The 21523-nt window shown below is 46.1% G+C and overlaps 1 protein-coding gene across 3 annotated transcripts in view; it reads right to left on the bottom strand.

Annotated features, from left to right (window-relative positions):
- Positions 1–21523, bottom strand: part of SHF (Src homology 2 domain containing F) — a 370081-nt gene that overhangs the window by 76005 nt on the left and 272553 nt on the right. The window contains exon 4 of one of the 3 annotated variants that reach the window (XM_086959173.1): positions 18237–18404. The exons of the other annotated variants lie outside the window; for them this stretch is intronic. Coding sequence (XP_086815299.1) covers positions 18237–18404 — 168 coding nt within the window. The remainder of the gene's footprint in view (positions 1–18236; positions 18405–21523) is intronic. 3 annotated transcript variants of the gene reach the window in all.

Below are 21523 nucleotides of genomic sequence, written 5' to 3' on the forward strand. Positions count from 1 at the left end.
CCGATTTATCCATTGAGTTGTGTCCCATAGAACCTTTTTGTTTCCCTACACTCGGTGGTTGTGAAAGTGTAGAATAACTCAGTTGAATGGCATTGCTAATATTTCCTGAAAGTTCCAATTCAGTCTTTTCCAATCACATATTTCTAGCATTATTGTAAATCAAGTTGTACAGCTATTTGCTATTCATTTCCAACAAGCAAAACCTGTATTCTATTTTATTCAACTTCCTGGTTTGAGAACTCTAACTTGCCAAACATGGAAATTGTGTGACTGCGGGTAAAAAGCTCTTGTGAAAGTAAAAGGTAACGTGTGTTGAGTCGAGCCAAGCAGTCTCCATTTCAATAATAGTTACTGCATGCCCCTTAAACAATCATACAATTTTTCATGTCCATATGGCAAAAGGAGGAGTGCGTATGTTGTAATTGCATTGTCCTTATGCAGGAGAACGAATAGTTTCTTACCTGTCGGTGTAGTTTTGCAGCTTGATGATCTTTCTGGGTTCACTATGCTGTGCATATTCCGCGATCTTGTGGTTGGGTCCGGATTCGTAGTCTTTTCTTTGTTTTTTTTGTTTTTTTTTCGTCGCCCAGGTGGGCGTCGGCGTGACCCCTCCTTGGGTGTATTTCCGGTGACGTCGGCATGCTTCCTGCGGAAGCTCCCACCCTTGGGCGCCATCTTCGGATTCTTTTTTTCCGTGTTTCTCTCGTCTCCGAAGTGATGGCAATGTTCTATGTAGGTGAAGCTATTAACCGCTTTGTACATAAAGGTCTTTCTACTCCCTTTTTTTTTTTTTTTGACCACCTCTTTCCTCTCCAGCCTCATCTTTCTGGCGGAGGTGGGTGGGTTCGCTAGTGAATCCAGAAAGATCATCAAGCTGCAAAACTACACCGACAGGTAAGAAACTATTCGTTTTGCAGCGTGAATCTTTCTAGATTCACTATGCTGTGCATAGATTTTGTAGCGGTTTCTCATTTTTGTGGCGGCTGGGTGGAAGATGAGCTTTGGTTTTTGAAAATGTGCTGGAGCACCCTTTGTCCGACCTGTGCTTCTTTGTTCATCTGAACATCCACGCAGTAGTGCTTCGTGAATGTGTGCACCGAAGCCCATGTTGCTGCCAGGCATATGTCTTGTATGGGTGTATTAGCCAGGAAGGCTATTGTAGCACCTTTTTTCCTAGTGGAGTGGGCGCGTGGCCCCTCTGCTAGTTCTTGCCCTGCCCGTTTGTGGCAGAGTTGGATCGTTTGCGCGATCCATCGTGCAATAGTGTTCTTGGTTACAGCCTTTCCCATGAAACTGTTAGCGAATGACACGAAGAACTGCTTTGTCTTCCTGTGTCCCTTTGTCCTCTCGATATAGTGCATGACCGCCCTTCTGGCGTCTAAGGTGTGTAGGGCTCGCTCTGCGCTATTTGTTGGTTTTTGGAAAAAACTCGGTATCTGTATGGACTGGTTCATGTGGAATTTGGACACCACCTTTGGCAAGAAGTGTGGGTCAGTCCTCATCACAACCCTGTCATTGTGTATTTGTATGTATGGTTCCTGCAGTGTTAGCGCTTGAAGCTCGCTCACTCGGCGTAAGGACGTTATTGCAACCAAGAAAGCCGTCTTCATGGTCAGCATTTCTAGGGATGCCTTGTGGAGTGGTTCAAAGGGCTCCTTTATGAGTTCCGTCAGGACTATGTTCAAGTTCCATGCCGGTGGCGGCACCCTCTTGGGTGGCGCGATCCTCTTCGCTCCTTCCAGGAATCTCTTCACAACCTGTGACGTGAAGAAACTCCTGCCCATCTCACCCCTTGTGTAGGCGACTATCGCTGCCAGGTGGACTCTTAAGGAGGATGAGCTGAGTTTTTTCTCCAGTAAGTGCGTGAGGTATTTAAGCACTGTGGAGTCCCTCTTCATTTTATTGTGAAGTCTTTCCTTCCTGCACCATATTGTGAATCTCTTCCACTTTGCCCCGTAGCACTTCCGTGTGCTGGACCTTCGTGCCTCCCGAAGGACCCTGAGGGTGCTTTCTGGTAGCCTCAAGTGTGCGAATTCTATGTCTTCAGGAACCACGCCACTAGGCTCAGGCTCTCTGGCTCTGGGTGCAGTACTTCTCCGTTGTGCATGGAGAGCAGGTCCTTTCTTCTTCCGAATCTGTGGGGTGCACTCTGTGTCATCTCCATGATCTGCGAGTACCATGTCTGTCTGGCCCACTGTGGTGCGACCAGTATCAGGGTCATGTTGCTCGCTCTGCACTTGCTCAGTACTCTGTGTATCAGTGGTATCGGGGGAAAAGCGTAAGCAAATGTCCCGTACCAATCTATCCATAGGGCATTCCCAAGGGACCACTCTTCGGGTTGTCTGGATGCGAAGCTTCGGCATTTGGCATTCTGGCGTGTTGCAAGCAGGTCCACTGATGGCGTTCCCCACTTGTTGAACAACCACTTTGTCTCCTGAGCATTGAGCTCCCATTCGTGGGATGCCGATGTCTGTCTGCTGAGCCAGTCTGCCTGAATGTTCTCCTTCCCTGGTAGGTGTATGGCCAGAAGGTCTATCCTGAGGGGGATGGCCCATCTCCATATCTCCTGCGCCAGTTTCGAAAGCATTGTTGACTGTGTTCCAGCCTGCTTGTTGATGTAGAACATCGCTGTGGTGTTGTCTGTCTGCAGCAGCACCCTGTGCTTGTACAGTCTTGTTTGAAAGGCTTTCAGTGCCAGGAAGATTGTTTTCAATTCTAGATAATTGATGTGCTTTGTCGCATCTGTCGGTGTCCACAGACCCCTCACTTTGAGCTCTTCCATGTGAGCGCCCCACCCCTTCAGGGATGAGTCTGTGGTGATGGTCACGGTTGGTGTTGGGGGTGTAAGAGGCTTCCCCTTTGCTATGTTTTCCATGGTCCACCATGCCATTTCCTTCTGCACTGCGTGCGTCACAACCAGTAGATCCTCCCAACTTCCTGAAGCTTGTGACCATTGTTCCTGGAGCCATTCTTGGATGGGTCTCATGTGAAGTCGTACATTTGGTATAAGGTGGATGCATGATGCCATCATCCCCAAGATCTTGCTCGCAGTCCTCACTGTCCGAGCTTGTCCCTTCCGGTAGAGGCGAGTTTCCCTCACCAGGGCCCCTGCTCTCTTGTTGCTGGGGAACACCCTGCCCTGTAAGGAGTTGATCTGTGGCCCCAGGAAGATCTTTACTTGTTCCGGCTCCATTGACTATTTTTTCCAATGGATCGAGAACCCTAGGTTTATCAGCGTGCTCGTCACTGTATGTGCGTCTTTCTTGCATTTCTGGTACTGTCGTAATTGGCCCGATCGGATTAGCGATTAGCTGAACCTACACGTTTCGCTTCTTAACTTGGCTATATACGATAAACGCCATTTTGAATGTTGCAGCGGCCATCTTAGACCATGAGCGGCCTCGTGGCCGACGTGCCCTTTAGTCCTTTGTCCGTTCCACTGACCACTCTCATCTGCCCAGCAACAGGCTATTTTTAGTATTGGTCAAGCCACACATGCGCAGTTCTCACTGACCCGTAAACCTTCAGGAATGTGTTACTAACTGACCAGCGGGTTTGAAACTCTCCAATGAGCTGGCAGTATTCCAAACCATGACCATATATGTCTCTAAAACTGTGTCTTAACTTGTGCCGCCTAAACTTTTATTGCCCCAAAATTGTATATAAACGGGGTCACACCGGTGTTCGGTGTGATACCTCTTGCATTACCGAAGGGTGCTGTTTGAGTGTACCACCACCCCATGGGGTCCTAATAAACTTGTTCTTTGCATTTTACAGTTTCCGTGCCAACAGTTCTTGTGTAAGTGGGTAATCTCTGGAGCGTGTAGGCCTTGGGAACCCCGAAATACTTCAGTACGAGTTTGCTTTCACTAACCAGTCGTCCAGGTAAGGATATACATGTATTGCCTGCCTTCGTAGGTGCGCTGCGACTGCCGCGAGGCACTTTGTGAAGACCCTCGGTGCTGACTTTAGACCGAAGGCTAGTGTTGTAAACTGGTAGTGGCTTTCTCCGACTGTGAACCTGAGCATATGTTTGTGCTTTACGTTCATTGGTATGTGCAGATAGGCGTCCTTGAGGTCTATCGTGACCATGAAGTCCCCAATCTGCAGTTGCGGTAGCACCTCCTGCAGGGAGGTCATTTTGAATTTCTGTGTTCTTATGAATGTGTTCAGGAACCTGAGGTCCAGAATGGGTCTCATTGTCTCGTCGACCTTTGGCACGAGGAAATACGTGGAGTATATTCCCTTGTTTCTTTCTTTGAAGGGAACCCGTTCTATGGCCTCCTTCTGTAGGAGCTCTCTTGCTTCTTCCTGAAGCCGCTGTAGCTGTTTTATTACTAGTGGCTTTCGCTTTGGTCTCCTGCTTGTTGGCCTCCCCTCCTATCTAAGCAGTACCCAAATTGGATGATGTTTAGTATCCATTTGTCTGATGTGATCTCTCTCCATTCCTGAAGGTAGAGTCTTAATCTTCCACCCACTGGTGTTTTGTGGTGGTAGTTGTCCCTTGTGTCCTGACCCCTTTGTACATGCTGCCCCCTGGGATCCTTTCTGTTGGCGGGCGCACGGATGTTTCTGAAGTCATTTAGAGGCGGGCTGCTGGCCCCCTCTTTTAGGCTGTCCTCGTCCATTTCCTCTCCCTCGAAAGGACTGGCCCCTTGACTGGTACTGCCAGGACTGCTTCTGTTGACCCTGTTGCGCCTGCGAGTCCGCCTGGTGAGTCTGTTGGAAAGCCTGGTGTGAAGTACCTGGCTGGTTTCCACCTCTTCAGCCGGGCCTCCGTGACTGGGTGCCCCTCTTGCTGCCTCTGAACTGCAAAGCACCCATGGATTGTGCAGTTTCATTGCCTTTCTTAAGCTGACTGAGTTTGTCGTCAACTGTTGTTCCGAACAGCGTCTCGCCGTTGAACGGAGTGTTCAAGATGCTGTGTTGCACCTCAGGCTTGAAGCCCGAGATTCTGAGCCATGCGTGTCTTCTTTCCGTGACACCCATCATCATGAGCCTGCTGGAGGTGTCTGCTCCATCCAAGGCCATCTTGAGGCAACAATTTGCCGCATTCTTCCCGTCTTCCACCAGTTTCTCTGCCTTCTGCCTGGCCTCCTGGGGTAGGTCTTTCACAAGCTTTCCTAGCTCCTCCATGATCTGGTACATGTGCCTGTTTATGAGGGCATTGGAATTAGCCATGCGCCATTGGGTCGCGGCATTCCGTTCGATCCTTCTGCCCACTAAGTCCATCCTTTTGCTCTCCTTATCAGGAGGTGGTCCAGAAGTAGTGGCCATGTTGGCCCTCTTCCTTGCTGTGGCCGTGATGATGGAGTCGGCTGAGACCATGCCTCAAATGTAGGCCGGGTCCTTTGATGAATGTTTATACTTCTTTTCCGTTCTGGGAGTGACTGCCTTGCACGTTGCGGGCTCCCTGAATGCCTCCATCCCCTGCGCCAAGACGCTGTCGAGCATCGGTAGATACTGGCTCCTTGTTTGCGTGGGGAGTAATGTCTCGAGGAGAAAGTCCGCTTTCTGCTTCTCCTCGTCGAGCTTGAGCTGCCGCAGACCTTATCACCGAGTTGTAAGCCCCGATGTCGTCCGTCGGCGATGGTCTCGAGGGGTATGTGTCGACCGCCTCCTCCGGGCTCTCGGTGTCGACATCCAGGTAATCCTCCTCCTGCGGGTCCGAGGTGGCCGACTCGGCGTCCAACCTGCTGTCCTCCTCCTCCTCATAGCTGTAAGCTTCGTAGGGATTCTCTTCCTCTTCCTGGTCGTCGACCATTTCGGCGCCAGGTTCATGTTCCTCGACGTGTTCATCTTCGACCTCGACCAGTTCTCGCATGGGTGACTTGGTCTTGTGGGGAATGGTGAAGGCTCTCATCTTGGCGTCGAACTCTTTCTTCCGCTGCAAGATGTTTTCCATTTCGGCTTCTAGACGCCGTTTTTTCTTTTCCATCTCGGCCGCGTTGTCCGCGCCGGATTGTTCGGCCACCCTCTTTGGCGCCTGGCTCGGCTGTGAGGGTTTCGGCGTCGAGGACTTGGATGTCGAACTGGGTTTCGGATCCCTGTACGGCGTCGAGCCTTTCGGGTCTTTCTCCCTCGACGTCGACCGGTCCTTTTCGAGGATGATCTTCGACGACTTCTGCTGCTCAACAGCTCTCGGCGCCAGGGACTCCTTCTCAGAGGATCCGGTGGGCCTGAGGGGAGCCACGGACGCCAGGTGTCTCTGCGTCGGCGCTTTCGGGGTCTTGCCCTCGTTTTTTCGAGACTCAAGAGTCTCTCGTGCTCTTGGGGAACGACGAGTCTCCTACCTTATCAGAAGTCTTCGTGTAATCGGTCTCTACGACCGTGTAGCTGTCGTCTTCAGCGGCAGCGTTGTCCTCCTCCGAGGACATCCCCAGCTCGTACAGCGATGGCGTCGGCCCTTTTCCTTGGAGGGTGGCGTGCGCTACCCTCTGGCTCTTCCTCACACGAAGGGTCTTCGAGGTGAAGGCGGAGCAGGCGTTGCTGTCGTCACTTCTGTGGTCCACCGGTAAGCAAAGGTTGCACACCGGGTGTTGGTCTTTCTGCGCAAACTTGTGGTGGCAGTTAGGGCAGAACTTGAACTGCGTGTTGTCCATCATCGAGTGTTTAGGCCTCCCGGCCACGCGGACGTCGACGACCGTCGAAGTCCTCGATGATTTCTCCTTCCTTTCGCTGGTCAGTGTTCTGCGAAGTCTTTCGTAGTCTTCTTCTTTCGATATCTTCTTCAATTTCAATCTTTTCCTAGTACTTTCTCCAAAAATGTCTGGAGCCCAACGGGAACGATCCAGACCCGACCGTGGAAAAAAGAATCTGAAGATGGCGCCCAAGGGTGGGAGCTTCCGCAGGAAGCATGCCGACGTCACCGGAAATACACCCAAGGAGGGGTGACGCCGGCGCCCACCTGGGCGACGAAAAAAAAAAAAAAAACAAAGAAAAGACTACGAATCCGGACCCAACCACAAGACCGCGGAATATGCACAGCATAGTGAATCCAGAAAGATTCACGCTGCAAAACCATGCTGGCCTTTAGTGAGTGAAAAAGGTTGCAGAGCTTACTTAGTGTCGAACTATGTTGTACCCTCTGATTTGACACCAATCTGCAGTTCTTGTGGCAGGATTTGACATTTACCATTGGTTCATTCCGCACGTTCTGAAAGTCTGTTACCCATTTTCAGCACTTTTCCTACATGTCGTTGTATAGCACTTTCCATTTTGCATAAGCTGTAAGCATTAGAGTGTGTATGAAAACATCTCGTCACTACTTTCTCTCGGAAAAAGGTTGAGTTTTTTCCATGGCAACAAAGACCAGAAATGCATATACCCTTTGCCTATGTCTCTTCATTCTGACTATATCCAAATGGCATCCATTTCATCTCGAAATAATGTTCACTTGGCTGGGAACGTTTGCCCTGATTCCCCTCACTGATGTAGTGGCTCCACTCAACTGCAACTTGTTTAAAGCTGCTTATGCATTTTACCCAAACTGGTGTGGAGAAAAAGCAAACATCTACAGCAGATAGGCACAGAGTAACTCCACAGAGTGCATCTTTTCGCTCCCCTACCTCAGAAATCTGCAAACACTTCTCCTTTCATTCTTTTTTATTTTTTTGCATTATGTAGTGCGAATGAAGGTATCAAAAAACTTTACACACGTACTAGTTCCGTTACAGAAATCTGCCCAGTGGGTGATAATGTGCTGCATGGCTAAACACTTATAAAGTGCCCAAGGTGAGACCTATTGGCGATGCCAATGCTTGTTTACATATAACATTAACAGCACAGGCCCCCACAACAATGGCTGCTAGAGAGCCAATATTTGTATCCTCCGTCCAATTTGGTTTTTGTTTAGTACCTTTTTTATGCAGAGCACAGAAAACAGCATAGCAAAAAAATGCTACCGATCTGGTATGTATTTAACCTCCACAAATGTCCTAATCGCAACTCTGAGATATTTTTCATAAGAGAAAAGGTAAAATGACTACTTCGTTATTGCAAAGGTTTACACATTTTTATTAAGGTCCAAATGTTGCTCCTCAAACTCTGTGTGACTACACTATACTTTCAAACTAACTGAGCTTACACTCAGTGTAAAAATGTGTTTGTTTCTGTGCACAACTATAAGGCAACGGCAAATATGCCGGACAAAATTTAAATGTGTTGAGACACTAGATGGAAATTAAGTTTCTAAAACAAGAGTTGCTGCTGAGCTTTTAGCCCGGACAGGAACTATGCACTGCATGGTTGAGACGGACCAAAGCAGCAGATAAAAAGCTTCAATTTTTCTAATTTCTTCACCTAAAATTGCCCAATGCAAACAGCACCATATTCTTTCAATCGAAGCCATGTGTGGCTCGTTTCCCAACAATGGCACATCAAGTCAATAGGCCTTGTGATTCTTTAATATTGCAAGTACTCATGAGACAATGAAAAGAACAGAAGTTCTTTCGGGAGGTACCCTTACGTATACAGTAGTTGAATAATCTTTGTGGGATTTGGTACCGTACAATAATGATTTTTTATGTATAATACAAGAAACACTACGATTCAAATGCAACCATATGTATGGCTACAAATGTATTCTCACTGTTTCAAACCTACAATACATATCAAATAAAGCACTACACTACTAAAAAAGGGTACAGTGTGCGTTGAGTGGTGATACAAGTGGTTGTCCAACACACTGGGCAGATCTAGGTTTTACTATGCTCCAAGAGGGTTTTGGGGGGCAGCCGAGCCGCGAGGTCTGCCCCCCCGGGCAGTTTTGGAGGGGGAGGGAGCGAGACATGGGCGCGGCCATTTTGCCATTTTGGGCTGCATTGGGTATAGCCCAAAAGCAGCCCAATCCCACATTTTACAGCCCAACGATAAAAGGGGCTTCCCGCGAGGCCCAGCCACCATTTTAGGTACAACAAAAGGATCCCATCATACATAAAGTATTTCCTCTAACTCACAACTCAGTCACTAATTTCATGCATCAGACAAGCAGCCACACAATGCCGTCAAAGCCACACCACACTAACCATTCACTTATGGTTGCTAACCAGCTTCATTGACCAGAAATACAGGTAATAACAATCTTATTATCTTCATTTACAGGATGCATAATCACACTAGCAGAAAGCAGCACACATGACCTTGAACCACTTGGACACATACACCTATGATAATGCATGAAACTCTCCTATCCAAATGACCCATAGATTTGATTGCGGATGAATGTTGAGACAACCATCCGCCTTCGGAGCTCTTTATTGAGGCTTCTTATGCAACTCATTCACCAGCCTGAGACAGCAGTATACCTACCTTCCACTACACAAACATTGGCAACTTACATGCACTCGGGTGCGGTGTTCAAATACCGCAAACACCCACACTGAATACTCCCAATAGACAGCACTACTATTTCTAGCACACAAAGACCAACACATCAGTGTAATACCAAACTAGGAGCTTGGCACGAAGCGGATGGTACCAACTGCAGAGGACAACTCCCAGAAAATATCACCGTTATACGAAGAGGGCAAGTAACTGCTGTATGGGGTGATACAAAAAACCCTGCTATTTTTCAATGAATCTTTGAATCAGGATGCAAGAGGAAGAATGTAAAAATGTCAAGATAGCCCACCAATGGATTAAATAAACATGAAGGCCCCCTCCCCCCTTGTAAATACGAGGAGCCCCCCCCCCCCCACTATACTCCAATCATTCTTGTTCCAGATACCCCGCCTTCACAAAGTCTCACAGGGGAAAAATGCCTTGTAGTTACTGAGACAAAGAGGTTTTTAGTGAATGTGGTTACCCATCACCGAGGAAAACTCTGTGCAGATGCTAACACGATGCTCTCTAATGCACCTGATGAATTCCAAATTCAGGGGGGTTTGATACTGAATATGCCTCTGAGGTACTCATAATCAAAGGCTTACGTGCTGCATTGCTCCTTTCATTTTTCTTCTCTCTCTTCCACTCTTTGCTCTTATCTGACCTCTTTTAACCTCTCTCAATCTCTTTTTCTATTGTCTCTCCATCTGTTATTCACCTGTGTTTGTTATAGCCTTCAAGTTTATCTCGCTCCCCCTCTCTCTCTCTCTCTTCTTTTTTTGGTCTCTTTAATCTTAGCTATCTTTCCTGTGTTTATATCCAGCTACTTTTCTCACATATATCTTTCTGATATAGAGGCTGCTTGACCGTTTAATATCAAAATGGTAACCTTAGTGGTTCCATTTCCATTTTTGGCTGAGCGATCTTTGTCCTAACCGGCGGTACGGATCGGCCTATTCTCCACTGGGCATTTCCCAGGTGGGCGGGAGCCATTGGAGGTCAGAAGGAGTTTTCAGAGAAAGAGAGGTGGAGGGAAGGAGAAGATAGAGAGAAAGTGATTAGAGAGGAATAAACAAAGGAGAGATGGAGCGGGAGATAATGGATGGATGGAAAGTCAGTGCGAGGAGACGAAGGGGGCAAGGATGCTTTTAGCATTTTTGTTAGGGTTATTTTACCCTCCTTCACACTGACCCTACCCTCTAGGCTAGGGTATTTCTAGCAGGGATGATGGCTGCCCTCGAAGCCAGTCAGGCGATAAACCCCCCGCACATCTTACACTGAAGAAAGCAACAATGTCACCTCACACATCAGCAGATTTCCTCGTTAACTACCCCATCGACAAGCCTCTTAAAAAATCATGACTGCGCTTATTTTAATTGGATGAGGCTAGTTTCAATTTTTAACGAGTCACGCTCTGTTACTCCCAATTACGAAGGCCTGAAGGGATTTCAATTCGAAGTCACTGGGAGGAGAGAGGAGGATGTTTCAAACATCGAGGGGAATGGGTGAGGAAGAGTTCTGTTACAGTAAATGTTTGCATATGGGTTACGTACCTTGCCACCCTTAGTTTCCAAGTTTTAATGTAGCAAAAACGTAAACATTAAAGTCACTTCGGTGTTTTCTGTCACAGCTGTGAGCTCAACTCTTTTACAATGTTCAGTTTCAGTCCATTCGGTTCTTCTGCTTACTCAAACTAGGGCTACATCTCCCAGGAAGCAATGGTTTTTGAAAAGGTATGAACAGGACTGAATAACGTCCCCTCTCAAACGTAGCTGGGAACACAGTAAAAAAAATAAAGAGGATTAACATTTCAGGTGTCTTCTACAAACTGGTGTTAGATGATTATTAGGGAACAGGCTGAGACCAGAATCGAGGTTAACACTACCTTCACTTTAACTCTTGGCCGCGGCACTGGAGGGGTGTGGGTGATCGCGGCATCCCCATGCTCGTGACGGAACCACGCCGTCATGAACCACGGGCGGCGTGCGCTCATGACGGTGTGCTTCCGTCACGGCCCTGCCCGCTCACTAATTCGCCAGCATAGGCGGGGAACCAGTGCTGCGTGGTCGGAGCGGCCGCAGCATGACGGAACCACGCCGTCCTGAGCACACTGCTACCGTGGCTCATGACGGCGTGGTTCCGTCATGAGCAAGGAAGGGGTTAAAGACAGACTAAAAACACCTAAATGCCTTTAAAAGGGTACACAGCTGGCTAGGCAGCATTGGGAGACTGATAAAAAAAAGTACTGTCTGCGGCCATTTTGAGAGCTGATTCAAGGCCCAATATGAAGCCACCCGGCAACAGTGGCACTACTATAAGGTAACTTAAGTCTTTAGTCCTATGGAACCCTCTCGTCGGAGCACCAAATGACTGGCAAAAAAGGCCCTGGAAAGGATACTCTTCAGTGCACAGGGAGGACTGAAACCCACTGAGATGCACCTGCAATGGGATAGGTAATGCAAGCTTTACAAGGGCACCTGGAACAGCGGAAGAAGCTTCTGGAAAGATGACTTGTTTACTCAATTTTACAAAGGAAGCCTGACTCGGACATAAAAGTGGTGTTATGCCACGTTGACGCTTTTAGTCCTAATCAATAATAGGCACGTAAAATAATAAACAAACTTTTTATTTTGAAATAAACTAACAGTTGGTTGCAAGAACAGTCATTCAAAAATAAGTTTACATTAGAATCTGGAAGGGCTCCGTTTGCAACAACGGAGCCTGTGAGAGCCGCTCAAACTTGGAGAACAGCTCTAGGGGAATACCCTGAGATGTCAGGTCCCGGTTTGCCCAAAAGTAACATACTTCAGGAAATAACCACGTAAAAAGGAACGCTACGCGGGAGTGTTGCGTGCAATCTCTCTGTGGAGACCGGATGTAGTGACAATTAGACCCACTCATTCTTCCCTCTTCAGGACCGCCAGAGTTCTTTCAAGGAAGGGGTGTTGCTTTATCTAAAGAGTCATGGGAGGGGCGGTGCTCCTGTGCTGCAACACAGGTGTCTGGTCTGCGCGCGCCCATGTGAATCCATCCCTCCTTGCCTTTCTTTCTGCAGAGTTCCTAGTGGATTACTCACACCGGAAGGCCTTGCCAGGGAACAGAGAGAGCAGGAAAGGGTTAGTTCATAAATCCGGTTTCAATAATTGAACGTAAATCAAAAACTAGATTATATGGTCGGAAAAGGTAAACAAATGCTCAAACACACAAACTCTAACAGCACCATAGCAACAGCAAGACTGCAGAGCGCTTAATTTGAGCCGGTGGATTCCAGTCCTCGGTACCAGCACCAAATTGTCAACACAGGCCCTTGTGATGGTCTGTATCATGGTGGCACTGATTGTCAAATTTACGAATGCTTAATAATGGACCATACATTCAAAATTATTAAATCCCACCACCCAAGCTACTGTTATAATAGTATGTGGCCGAGAATAGTCTGTCACACTGGCAGGAGTGTGATGGTTAGTAGTTTAGTTGGCATCGGCATTGCTGACAAGGGCAATGGATGGTGCAAGCTGCATTGGACTCCTGACGAGCAAAATTAGCACTGACAGAGGTCACGGTTTATATTCAGCGGTGGTCATGCTACCATGGCATCAGCTGCGACGAGCCTGGCTTACTGACTACCCAGTAAAACCAGACTCTCTTAACCTTTTAAAACCAAAGTGCTTTGAGAAGCGCTACGCATGTCGGTGAGCATAGCGCATCCCCCGTGCGCTTTAAGGTAGGCTTTCGTGCACATGCTGTCCATCCATGTTTGGGACAAAGGCTGGGGTGCTTTAGGACAAACCTATGCAGACCACAGCATGGGTGCACAGGAAAGTAAACAAAAAAGAACTATATAACTAGAAATAACACTATGATAGAAACAAGCATTTGCAACGCAATCGGTCTCAGCTTTTAGACTTATATGTATTTAGCTATGCAGCACATTAGCCTGAGTGCTGAAACATCTACTGTTCTTTAACATTTAGAGAAAGTAAGCACCAAACTGCGTGACACGCCAGGGATGGAAACACGGAGAGAAATATGGCCTTTCAGGGTGAAATGGTATAGTCCAAAGCTCTGTTTTTAATACAAAATCAGGGCCCTCGGGGGTCATATCACTGAAAATACAAGATTTGAAAAAAAATGTATTGTCTACAGGTGCTTGTGGAGACAATTTCTATGGACTGGAATCTATGGAATGCTAAAGGGATTTTGGTAATTTACTGACTTCTGCTGGTCGTTTTCTATCAAGAAAGTAAAATAGAGGCAGTTGCCAGAAACTTTTTTTTAAAAAAGTCCCTCAACAGAAAGCAATTCTGGTATTTTACGGACCTCTACTGGTCGTTTTCTATCAAGACAGTTAAATAGTGGCAGTTGAGCAAGCAGAAATCAATTCTGGTATTTTACTGACCTCTACTGGTCGTTTTGTATCAAGACAGTTAAATAGAGGTAGTTGAACTGAAAAAAAGTTCCTAAGCGGAAGCAGACAAGTCCTTGGGCTGATCTCCAGAGCCCACAAAGTGCATACACATATTAATTAATACTAAAGTATATACAAGAGGTCTCGCATGCTTGCCATAAAAAAGCAACTTCAAAAACTATTCTATAATATGGATACAACGTGCTGCACAATTGTCCTCTCAATTAGTCCCAATATCCATAAACATTTAAGAAGGTATAGATTGTCTCCATTGCCGCCATGGTACTCCTTAATACGGAGAACCACAAATATGTAATGTAAAGATTACATATTTTATGGAGTTCAAGTGTGGAAGGTTGTGGGGTCATAATGTGGGACACAAAGGGTACGCGTGGAAAAGCAGGACAGGGGTTTACAGGCACTGGGGATCAAAGTGTATTGTGATTAGAAAGAGAATTTGTGAGATCCATTGATTACCAATTTCATATACAAATCACCCTTTTTGACAATCAACTTCATTATGGAAACACATAAATAAGCGCACAATGTGTGAAGCCCTTCAGCGGTCCCATTCTGAGTCCATCTGGCAGAAGAGGTGGCACAGTGATTACAGTGCCCATCTGTATTGACATGCGCAGACACCAAGGAGGCCGGGATAAGAGAACACCCTCAACCTAAGCGTTCCCTGCAGAAAGGATGCCTTTCTCTGCCCTCCAACATGTTACTGCAGAGAATAGCATATCCCCCTACTCCAGAGGTCTCCAAACCGGTCCTGGAGGGCCGGATCCATGCCAGATTTTTAAAATAACTACATGTATCTCAATGGGGATATCCAAAAAATCTGGAATGGATCCGGCCCTCCAGAACTGGTATGGAGACCCCTGCCCTACTCCTTATCACACGGGGCATATCTCAGGGTGAAATGAAACTTAGCTGCAATACACAAGGCGCAAAGTGACCAACTGCCCCCTCGCCCCTGCCGCCACCACTCTCAAGATCATTTCATCCTGAACAATACTGTTGCCATCATTATTACCAAAGCAGCACTGCACAGCCTCTCACAAGAAATTACATATTGATTTCACAGCAATTACATCTTTTGCCCGTTCCAAGGGGGCTCAGCTGCTGGCGCGCGCGATCATCTCGCACGTGCTGGAGGGCCTTTTGGCACTCTTGAACTCCATCTTGGCCCAGCACTGCCCAGTGCATCACAGCATTCCTCCTCCCACCTCCCCCGGACTCGGCTATTCAAGAGTCAATTCGAAGCCTTCCAATAGGGTAACATCAATGCATGGCATGGAGAGCCTTCTAGGCGAAAGAGCGACTTTTGCATAAAATACATTTCATTTCCCCAGAGGGGAATGAGAAACTCGTTTTCTTCAGGAAAGACAAGAAGGTGCTCACAATTACCATCCATCTCGAGAGTAGAAGCCATCTCAAAAGAGGACGATTGATTCAGAACCAAGAGAAATTCCAGTCTATTCGAAATCTATTTTTTTGGAGGGAGGGTGGAGGGGATGGGGGGTGGAGGCAGGCTGGGGCCACATCGCTCGATAAGGCCCAAATTCATGCCAGACTTTCTCGATAAAAACTGATTATTTGAATGAGCCTCATTTAAGATCATTGTATGCAAATATATATCATGTGGATAATCTTTAAGTATGGTGTGGATTAGAATGCCCTGGCCGAATAACTACTTCTAATACAATAAGTATAATAAATTGTGGAAACATTCACCATATTATTTCTCTGGCTGACACTCCATGCTTTGCCCTGGGAGCATTAAAGCAGGAGGCGGTAAGGTTATAAAGGGGTTTATCGAATGGCTAGATTTCACTTTCAAGGCCGTACCCGTATCCACATAGTAACGTTGCAGCTCCTTAGGTGAGATTAAATTGAGTTTGCAGGAAGAATTATTGTAAAATAAGAAAAGTGTGTTTCTTGCGGCAAATTGTCCACTCGCAAGTACTTCCATTGTCCCGCTGCCTTCCTGTAGCACAAGCATCTCTTGTACAGCGCTCCTACTAATCAGTACATTGATGGTCATATTACCTTACTATTGTACAGACCTCTCTTATACAGCGCTCCTTCTCTCAATACGCCTTACCCCCAATGCCTACATTGATCACGCATAGAGTGTACAGCGCTCTGTTACCTTATAGCCAAATTTGTGCTTCAAGGGTCACCTACATCAAGTTAATGTAAGGGTCCGGCCATTGTCGAGCAAACTCCGCGTTTTGTATAAATCGAACAGATTCTACTGCCACTCCAGCGGTAACGTGGACTGAAGTCTTATGATTGGGCTACACAGTGCATCTTTACACTTTGGTTATGCAGTACTGCTTTGTGGACTTTTGTAGCAGACTTTTAAAGGGATGTGCTACGTGCATGAACACAAAACACGGAGTGTATAGGACGTGGTTACCCAGAAGTGTGTTGGCCTCCTTGAACTCAAGACTTTTCACAGTGGTGTAGTGGTTTGTCTCGGAGTACTGTGGATGGAGCATGAGGATAGTTCAGGTATATAGCTTAGGAGAACGAGGAAAGGAGGACGTGATTGAGTGTGGCAGGTAAAGTAGTGTTTTGGGATCATTTGCACAGGCCTTATAAGTACTATATGGCAGGGGAGGGAGGGTGCGGTCAGGTTGGCAGTGGGTAGTGAATCCTATGCTAAAAAGCAAATTTAGGAGGAAACCAGTGGTCTGCAAACCAGGATGCATCCAGATGTGGTTTTTCAACGTGATATATCTTATTACAGTGCATTATTGGCTCTATTTATGCCTACTGGCAGTGTTTTATTTAAATCAGGAAATATCCAAACCTGCCCACCATAACGGAGACGTGTGCAGGTAATTCCATCAGATTTTCTGGTCCCTGAACATCCTGTCCATAGAGGAGGAATACAAAGAATTTGAGGATGATTTGCACTACTTAAGAAACTTTTATTTTTCCCTTGTCTGGCCCTCCATCTACGGAGAGAGAAAACTACACTGGCTCCCCACCGACAAGAGAATCACCTTCAAGCTCCTCACCCAAGCATACAAAGCACTTCACAACACCGGACCAGCCTACCTGGACAGCAGACTCAGCTTCCATATCCACACCCCCACCCACCCGCCAGCTCCGCTGTCCTCCGCATCCAACGAACTACCTCCGGTGGCAGATCCTTCTCCTACCTCGCCGCCAATACCTGAAACACCCTCCCCACCCACATACGGAAGACCCAAGACCTACTCACCTTCAGAAGACTCCTCAAGACCTGGCTATTCGAGCAGTAGCAGCACCCCCCCCCCGCCCCCCGCCCCTCCCCTCAGCGCCTCGGGACCCTCACGGGTAAGTAGCGGGCTTTACAAGTACTCTGATTGATTGATTGATTCTGCTTGATGGCATATGCTGGACGGAAGAGTGGTTTCACTGGCACTGTGTAATGTCGGTGGTGTTTTATTGTGGCACCCCTATTACCTCGAAATAACTGAAAAAAATCAATGAACAACAAAAAAAAGCATAATCGGGTAAACTAACAACTTCGTAATAGAATAAAAAAAAAACAACAGCACAGATTTTGATTTACTGCAAACACCTGAAAACGAGGAAATAATGTGGAGATGTGTGTGTGTCACCGAGCATGCAGGCGGCTTGCACTCTGAATCTGACCAATTTAATAGCACCGATATCGCAGAATGTTTGTTCCTGCCCTCAGGGGGTATAAAATAACATGGTTTCAGATCAAAGTGGGGCGGACATAATGGTAGGTGGCTTTAGAGACATACAATCTTTTTTTGCAATCATATACAACGTAAAGACTTCAAATTGGCGGAAATATGACAACGTAATATTCAAGAACAACAAGAAAGGTGATGTAGCGAGCTCTGAGCGCTTAAAAACAGTAACAGCAGCAAAGCCAGGACATACATGGGCTAATTAGTAGAATAAGCGGCAGCAATAAGATAGCAAACAATACTAAAGACACAAGTAATGGCGATATAAGCGAGTCCCTTATCAAAAAGAGAAGAACGAAAATGATGCCGGAAGGAAATATGTTAAAAAAAGAAGACATAACAATGAGCTGCAGAAAAGAAACTAAGACTAGAATACCTGCCATCTTCAAACCCTCATCACAGTAACAGGGTAACTACCACATCAAAGAGATCAACAACTCACTAATCCTTCCGCGCTCTCCTTGACGTCAAAGCCAGGCACACACACTTTAGTCGCATGAAGACTATGTAACTTCCAAGGAGAGTTCCATTAGCAACAGAAACAAACATAAGAGACTATTTAAGACTACTGAGCCAATATCCAACATCCTCAATTATATTAGCAATGGACTGATTATGGCGCGCCCGCCACGTGGGACCAACACTTGCTCTTTCTTGTATAGATGGGATACAACATACGTGCAATGCTGCAGTTAGTGGTGACAAGACCAGCACTCTTATGCATGCTTTGTGGAGAAGCGGTTACTGGGCATGCAGCATAGCATGTTCACGACATTCAAACCCACCAGTGCTGTCTTCAGTGCTGTGCTGCGATTGGAGGTGCGGCGTCGAGTGCTGAAGGTGGAAGTGCTGCGCGTTGGGGCCTGCGATGTCACCCTCAGGATTGCTTGAGCCACTGTCGAGCTGCCCCACTGGCGGTGGCCACGGCAGGTCCTTGATTACTTTGATTTCAACTGGTTGATGTCAGCAGAATGGGATGGAAAAGGGAGGAGAGAGACAGGGCAAAAGAAAAACGCACATTGAGAATGGATGCAGTTTTAAAGTACAGGAGTTCTAGAAGAAAAGAGATGGGAAAAGTAAAGTCATGAGGTTCGAATGTAGAGAGGACAAATCTAGATGCCTTTGATGATGAGAAGTGATACCTTTTGCCATGGATGTCTATATCTCAACACATCTCCCTGATTATCTCAAGAAAATTACTGTCCTCCTAAAACATTACAGCAGGAAACAGGCAATGCCAGTCCAAAGCCATGGCCGGACACCCTACACAATAAGAGTTTCACTGGCATCACAATTATCCTTCAGACCACGAAGTCCTTCTACAAAATTCCCTATATAATCAAGAAATGAATTGGAAACCATGAATGGGCAGAAGAATATAGCGTTCCTCTACAATAGGATGCATGTGACGTCACCTATCAGACTTGCCAGAGGAGCGGAAGAAAAGTACTAAAGCAAGCATTTAAAGACCAAAACATCTACAACCACAAACCAACCCTGTTCATTTCAAGGGAAAGAGAGAGAGAAGAAGAGACAGAAAAAGAATGGGAAAGAGAAGAGAGCAAGAAAAGGAACTTTACGACTGGGACATCAAACCTTCAAATGCATACATTGGCTAACTATGGTGGTGATCAGCACCTCCACTATTAAGGAACCCCAAATCTGTGCTTCATTCTACTGGAGCTTGATCGTGGTTGTGTTGTCATTCCAGTGGGGGAAGATAAGGATAACTTCCCAATGCATTTGATCTTTAGTTTTTATGTCTGTCTGGACTGTAAAGTTACTAAATGCAACTTTTTTTCCCACTAATTTCTTTCTGTACTGAAACTGCTTCATAAACCAGGTATAGCAGTTTAAAGGTCGGATGGTATTGTTCACAATATAAATAGTTTTATGAAGTGTCGATAGACAAATTGCTATTGATCTCAGCGGTTATTTTTCCCCGCCATGTTCTGTGACCCAGTCCAGCAGATTTGGGCGTCTACGCACTGTTTCGAAGAATACGGTTTTGTAAAATTAGAATATTTCAACACCTCTGGGTTGTTCACTCATACCTTTGTGTCTTACTTTTCCACAAATCCTTTTGTCAAGCCAAAGTTACATATCCGAAATACTGTTTGGCAAAACCTATAATGCAGGCTGACAAAAATGTCAGTCATTCCTTAGCCAATCAGATTTGTTTGGGAGGGTTCACAAACTTTAAGGCATGATAAATAATTATATTTGTTTTTCGATTTTATAAACTGTGCTGACCAACAAGTATTCAATTTCTATCCATAAAAATATTTTACGTAACCAGTGCTTTTATATTTGCATTCAATCTACTGAACAGATTTACACCAAACCACAAGCAAGCATTGGTGGCGTGAATATGTTACACCTTTGTAACCGATTAGATTTTCTAATGGTTCTTAGCCCTGCAGCACAGCAACTTTGTTGTGGCTAAAGTAAAAAATAAAAAATAACCCTGATTTAAGTCTTTGACACAGCTGTCTGCACCAATTTGTAGGCAGGCGCAGGTACCACGCATGCGCATGCCTACTAAATGAGGAAGGTACTTTTTTCCTACTATTTACTGATCCGAGTTGGATCGGCAGCTACCAAAATAAAATAAAACAGGTAAAAGCCTTTTCTTTTAGTGGCGTGGAAAGGAAGTAACATGAGGAGGTAAAGGGTAACTGAAGCCACATGGGGGATGGTGGTGGATGAACGGTGCAGGCAAAGAGGGAGTGTGGGTGGAGAACACTGAAGCAACATGGACGAGAAAGCAAGAGGGGAGGGCAAGAGAACACATAAGCAGCAGTGTGGAGAGAAGGAGCAACACAAGGGTGGGGAAACACGTGCACTCTAATGGAGTGCTTCACACAACAGAAAAAGTAGCGCTCTAAAAGCAAACAGTAGAAGCAGCGATGTCAGACGAACAAAAAGACTGCAAAGAGGCAATGCTCCATGAGAGCGGCAAACAAAAGATTGACAAGCTGGGACTCAAATAAGCAGGCAGATGAAAGTAACAAGTAAACCCAACCAATAGGAAGCAATGGGAAGGCTCCAAGCCCCTCTATATTATTGGTAAGCCACAATCTGCCTCGCAACAGACAGCACACGTGCAGTCTACTAGGCTTGACCCAAAAGGGACCCAGGTCTTCATGACAGTGTGGGTACAAATCTGCTCAACAGATTTTGCTGTATCAGAGGACTAAAATGGACATGGAAATTTCGTGTGCACACCCAGAGTGCGACGCACCCACTGTAACGTTTGAGCAATTATCACTGCATTTGAAATGAAGAACCAAAGCAAACTTTACCATAGATGTGAACAGGAGAAACAAACATTGCCTATACAAAAATCATTATCCACAAACTAATGGTATCATTTTTCAGATTCCTGGCAATTATTCTGTGGGTAGGTCATTTGTGCACACACTATGTGGGGGACCTCTCCCTGTCCTGCAACCTGCGCAATTTCACCGCCTTTCCATTCTCCATCCTTTCATGTAATCTCAAGACATTCAGTCATTATTGTAAGCATTTCTCCCCACCAGTTTTCAAATAAAAGAGGTGAGGATCCCTCCTCTTTTACTGAACAAACTGTGCAGCCCTAATAGCATAAAAACAAAATGCCAGGGTGAAGCATCAACCTCGTCAGTCTTGATCTTGCTGGATCTTGAAACCGATAGGGCCTGTTTAGTTTTTGTGTCAGTTCTATGACAGTAGAAGAAATGATATTTGGGTGTCATAACCTTCCTTACTGCACATCTAATATTATTTAAATTATTTTGTTAAATTTTTCAGTAGAACCCTCCAGTGCTTAATATGTAAAATATGAAGTCCAGGGGCTCAAATGTTTGTCGGAGGCCACACCTACATTTCACAGGCACCACCCACTGGCTCCATCCACTTACTCTATGGGCTCCACCCACATCCTTAACTGGCACTGCTAAAAGTCAGATGTAATACCCAATCTGAATATTATATGTTTATTTCGTCTCCATTGATTATGTGTCCGTCCATACTAATGTTTGTCTCACAACTGACTATTATATGTCATGATCACAGAATGTGGATTATTAGG

The sequence above is a fragment of the Lissotriton vulgaris genome, chromosome 2_2 (genome assembly GCF_964263255.1).
Source record: "Lissotriton vulgaris chromosome 2_2, aLisVul1.2, whole genome shotgun sequence".
NCBI classification, from domain to species: Eukaryota; Metazoa; Chordata; class Amphibia; order Caudata; family Salamandridae; genus Lissotriton; species Lissotriton vulgaris.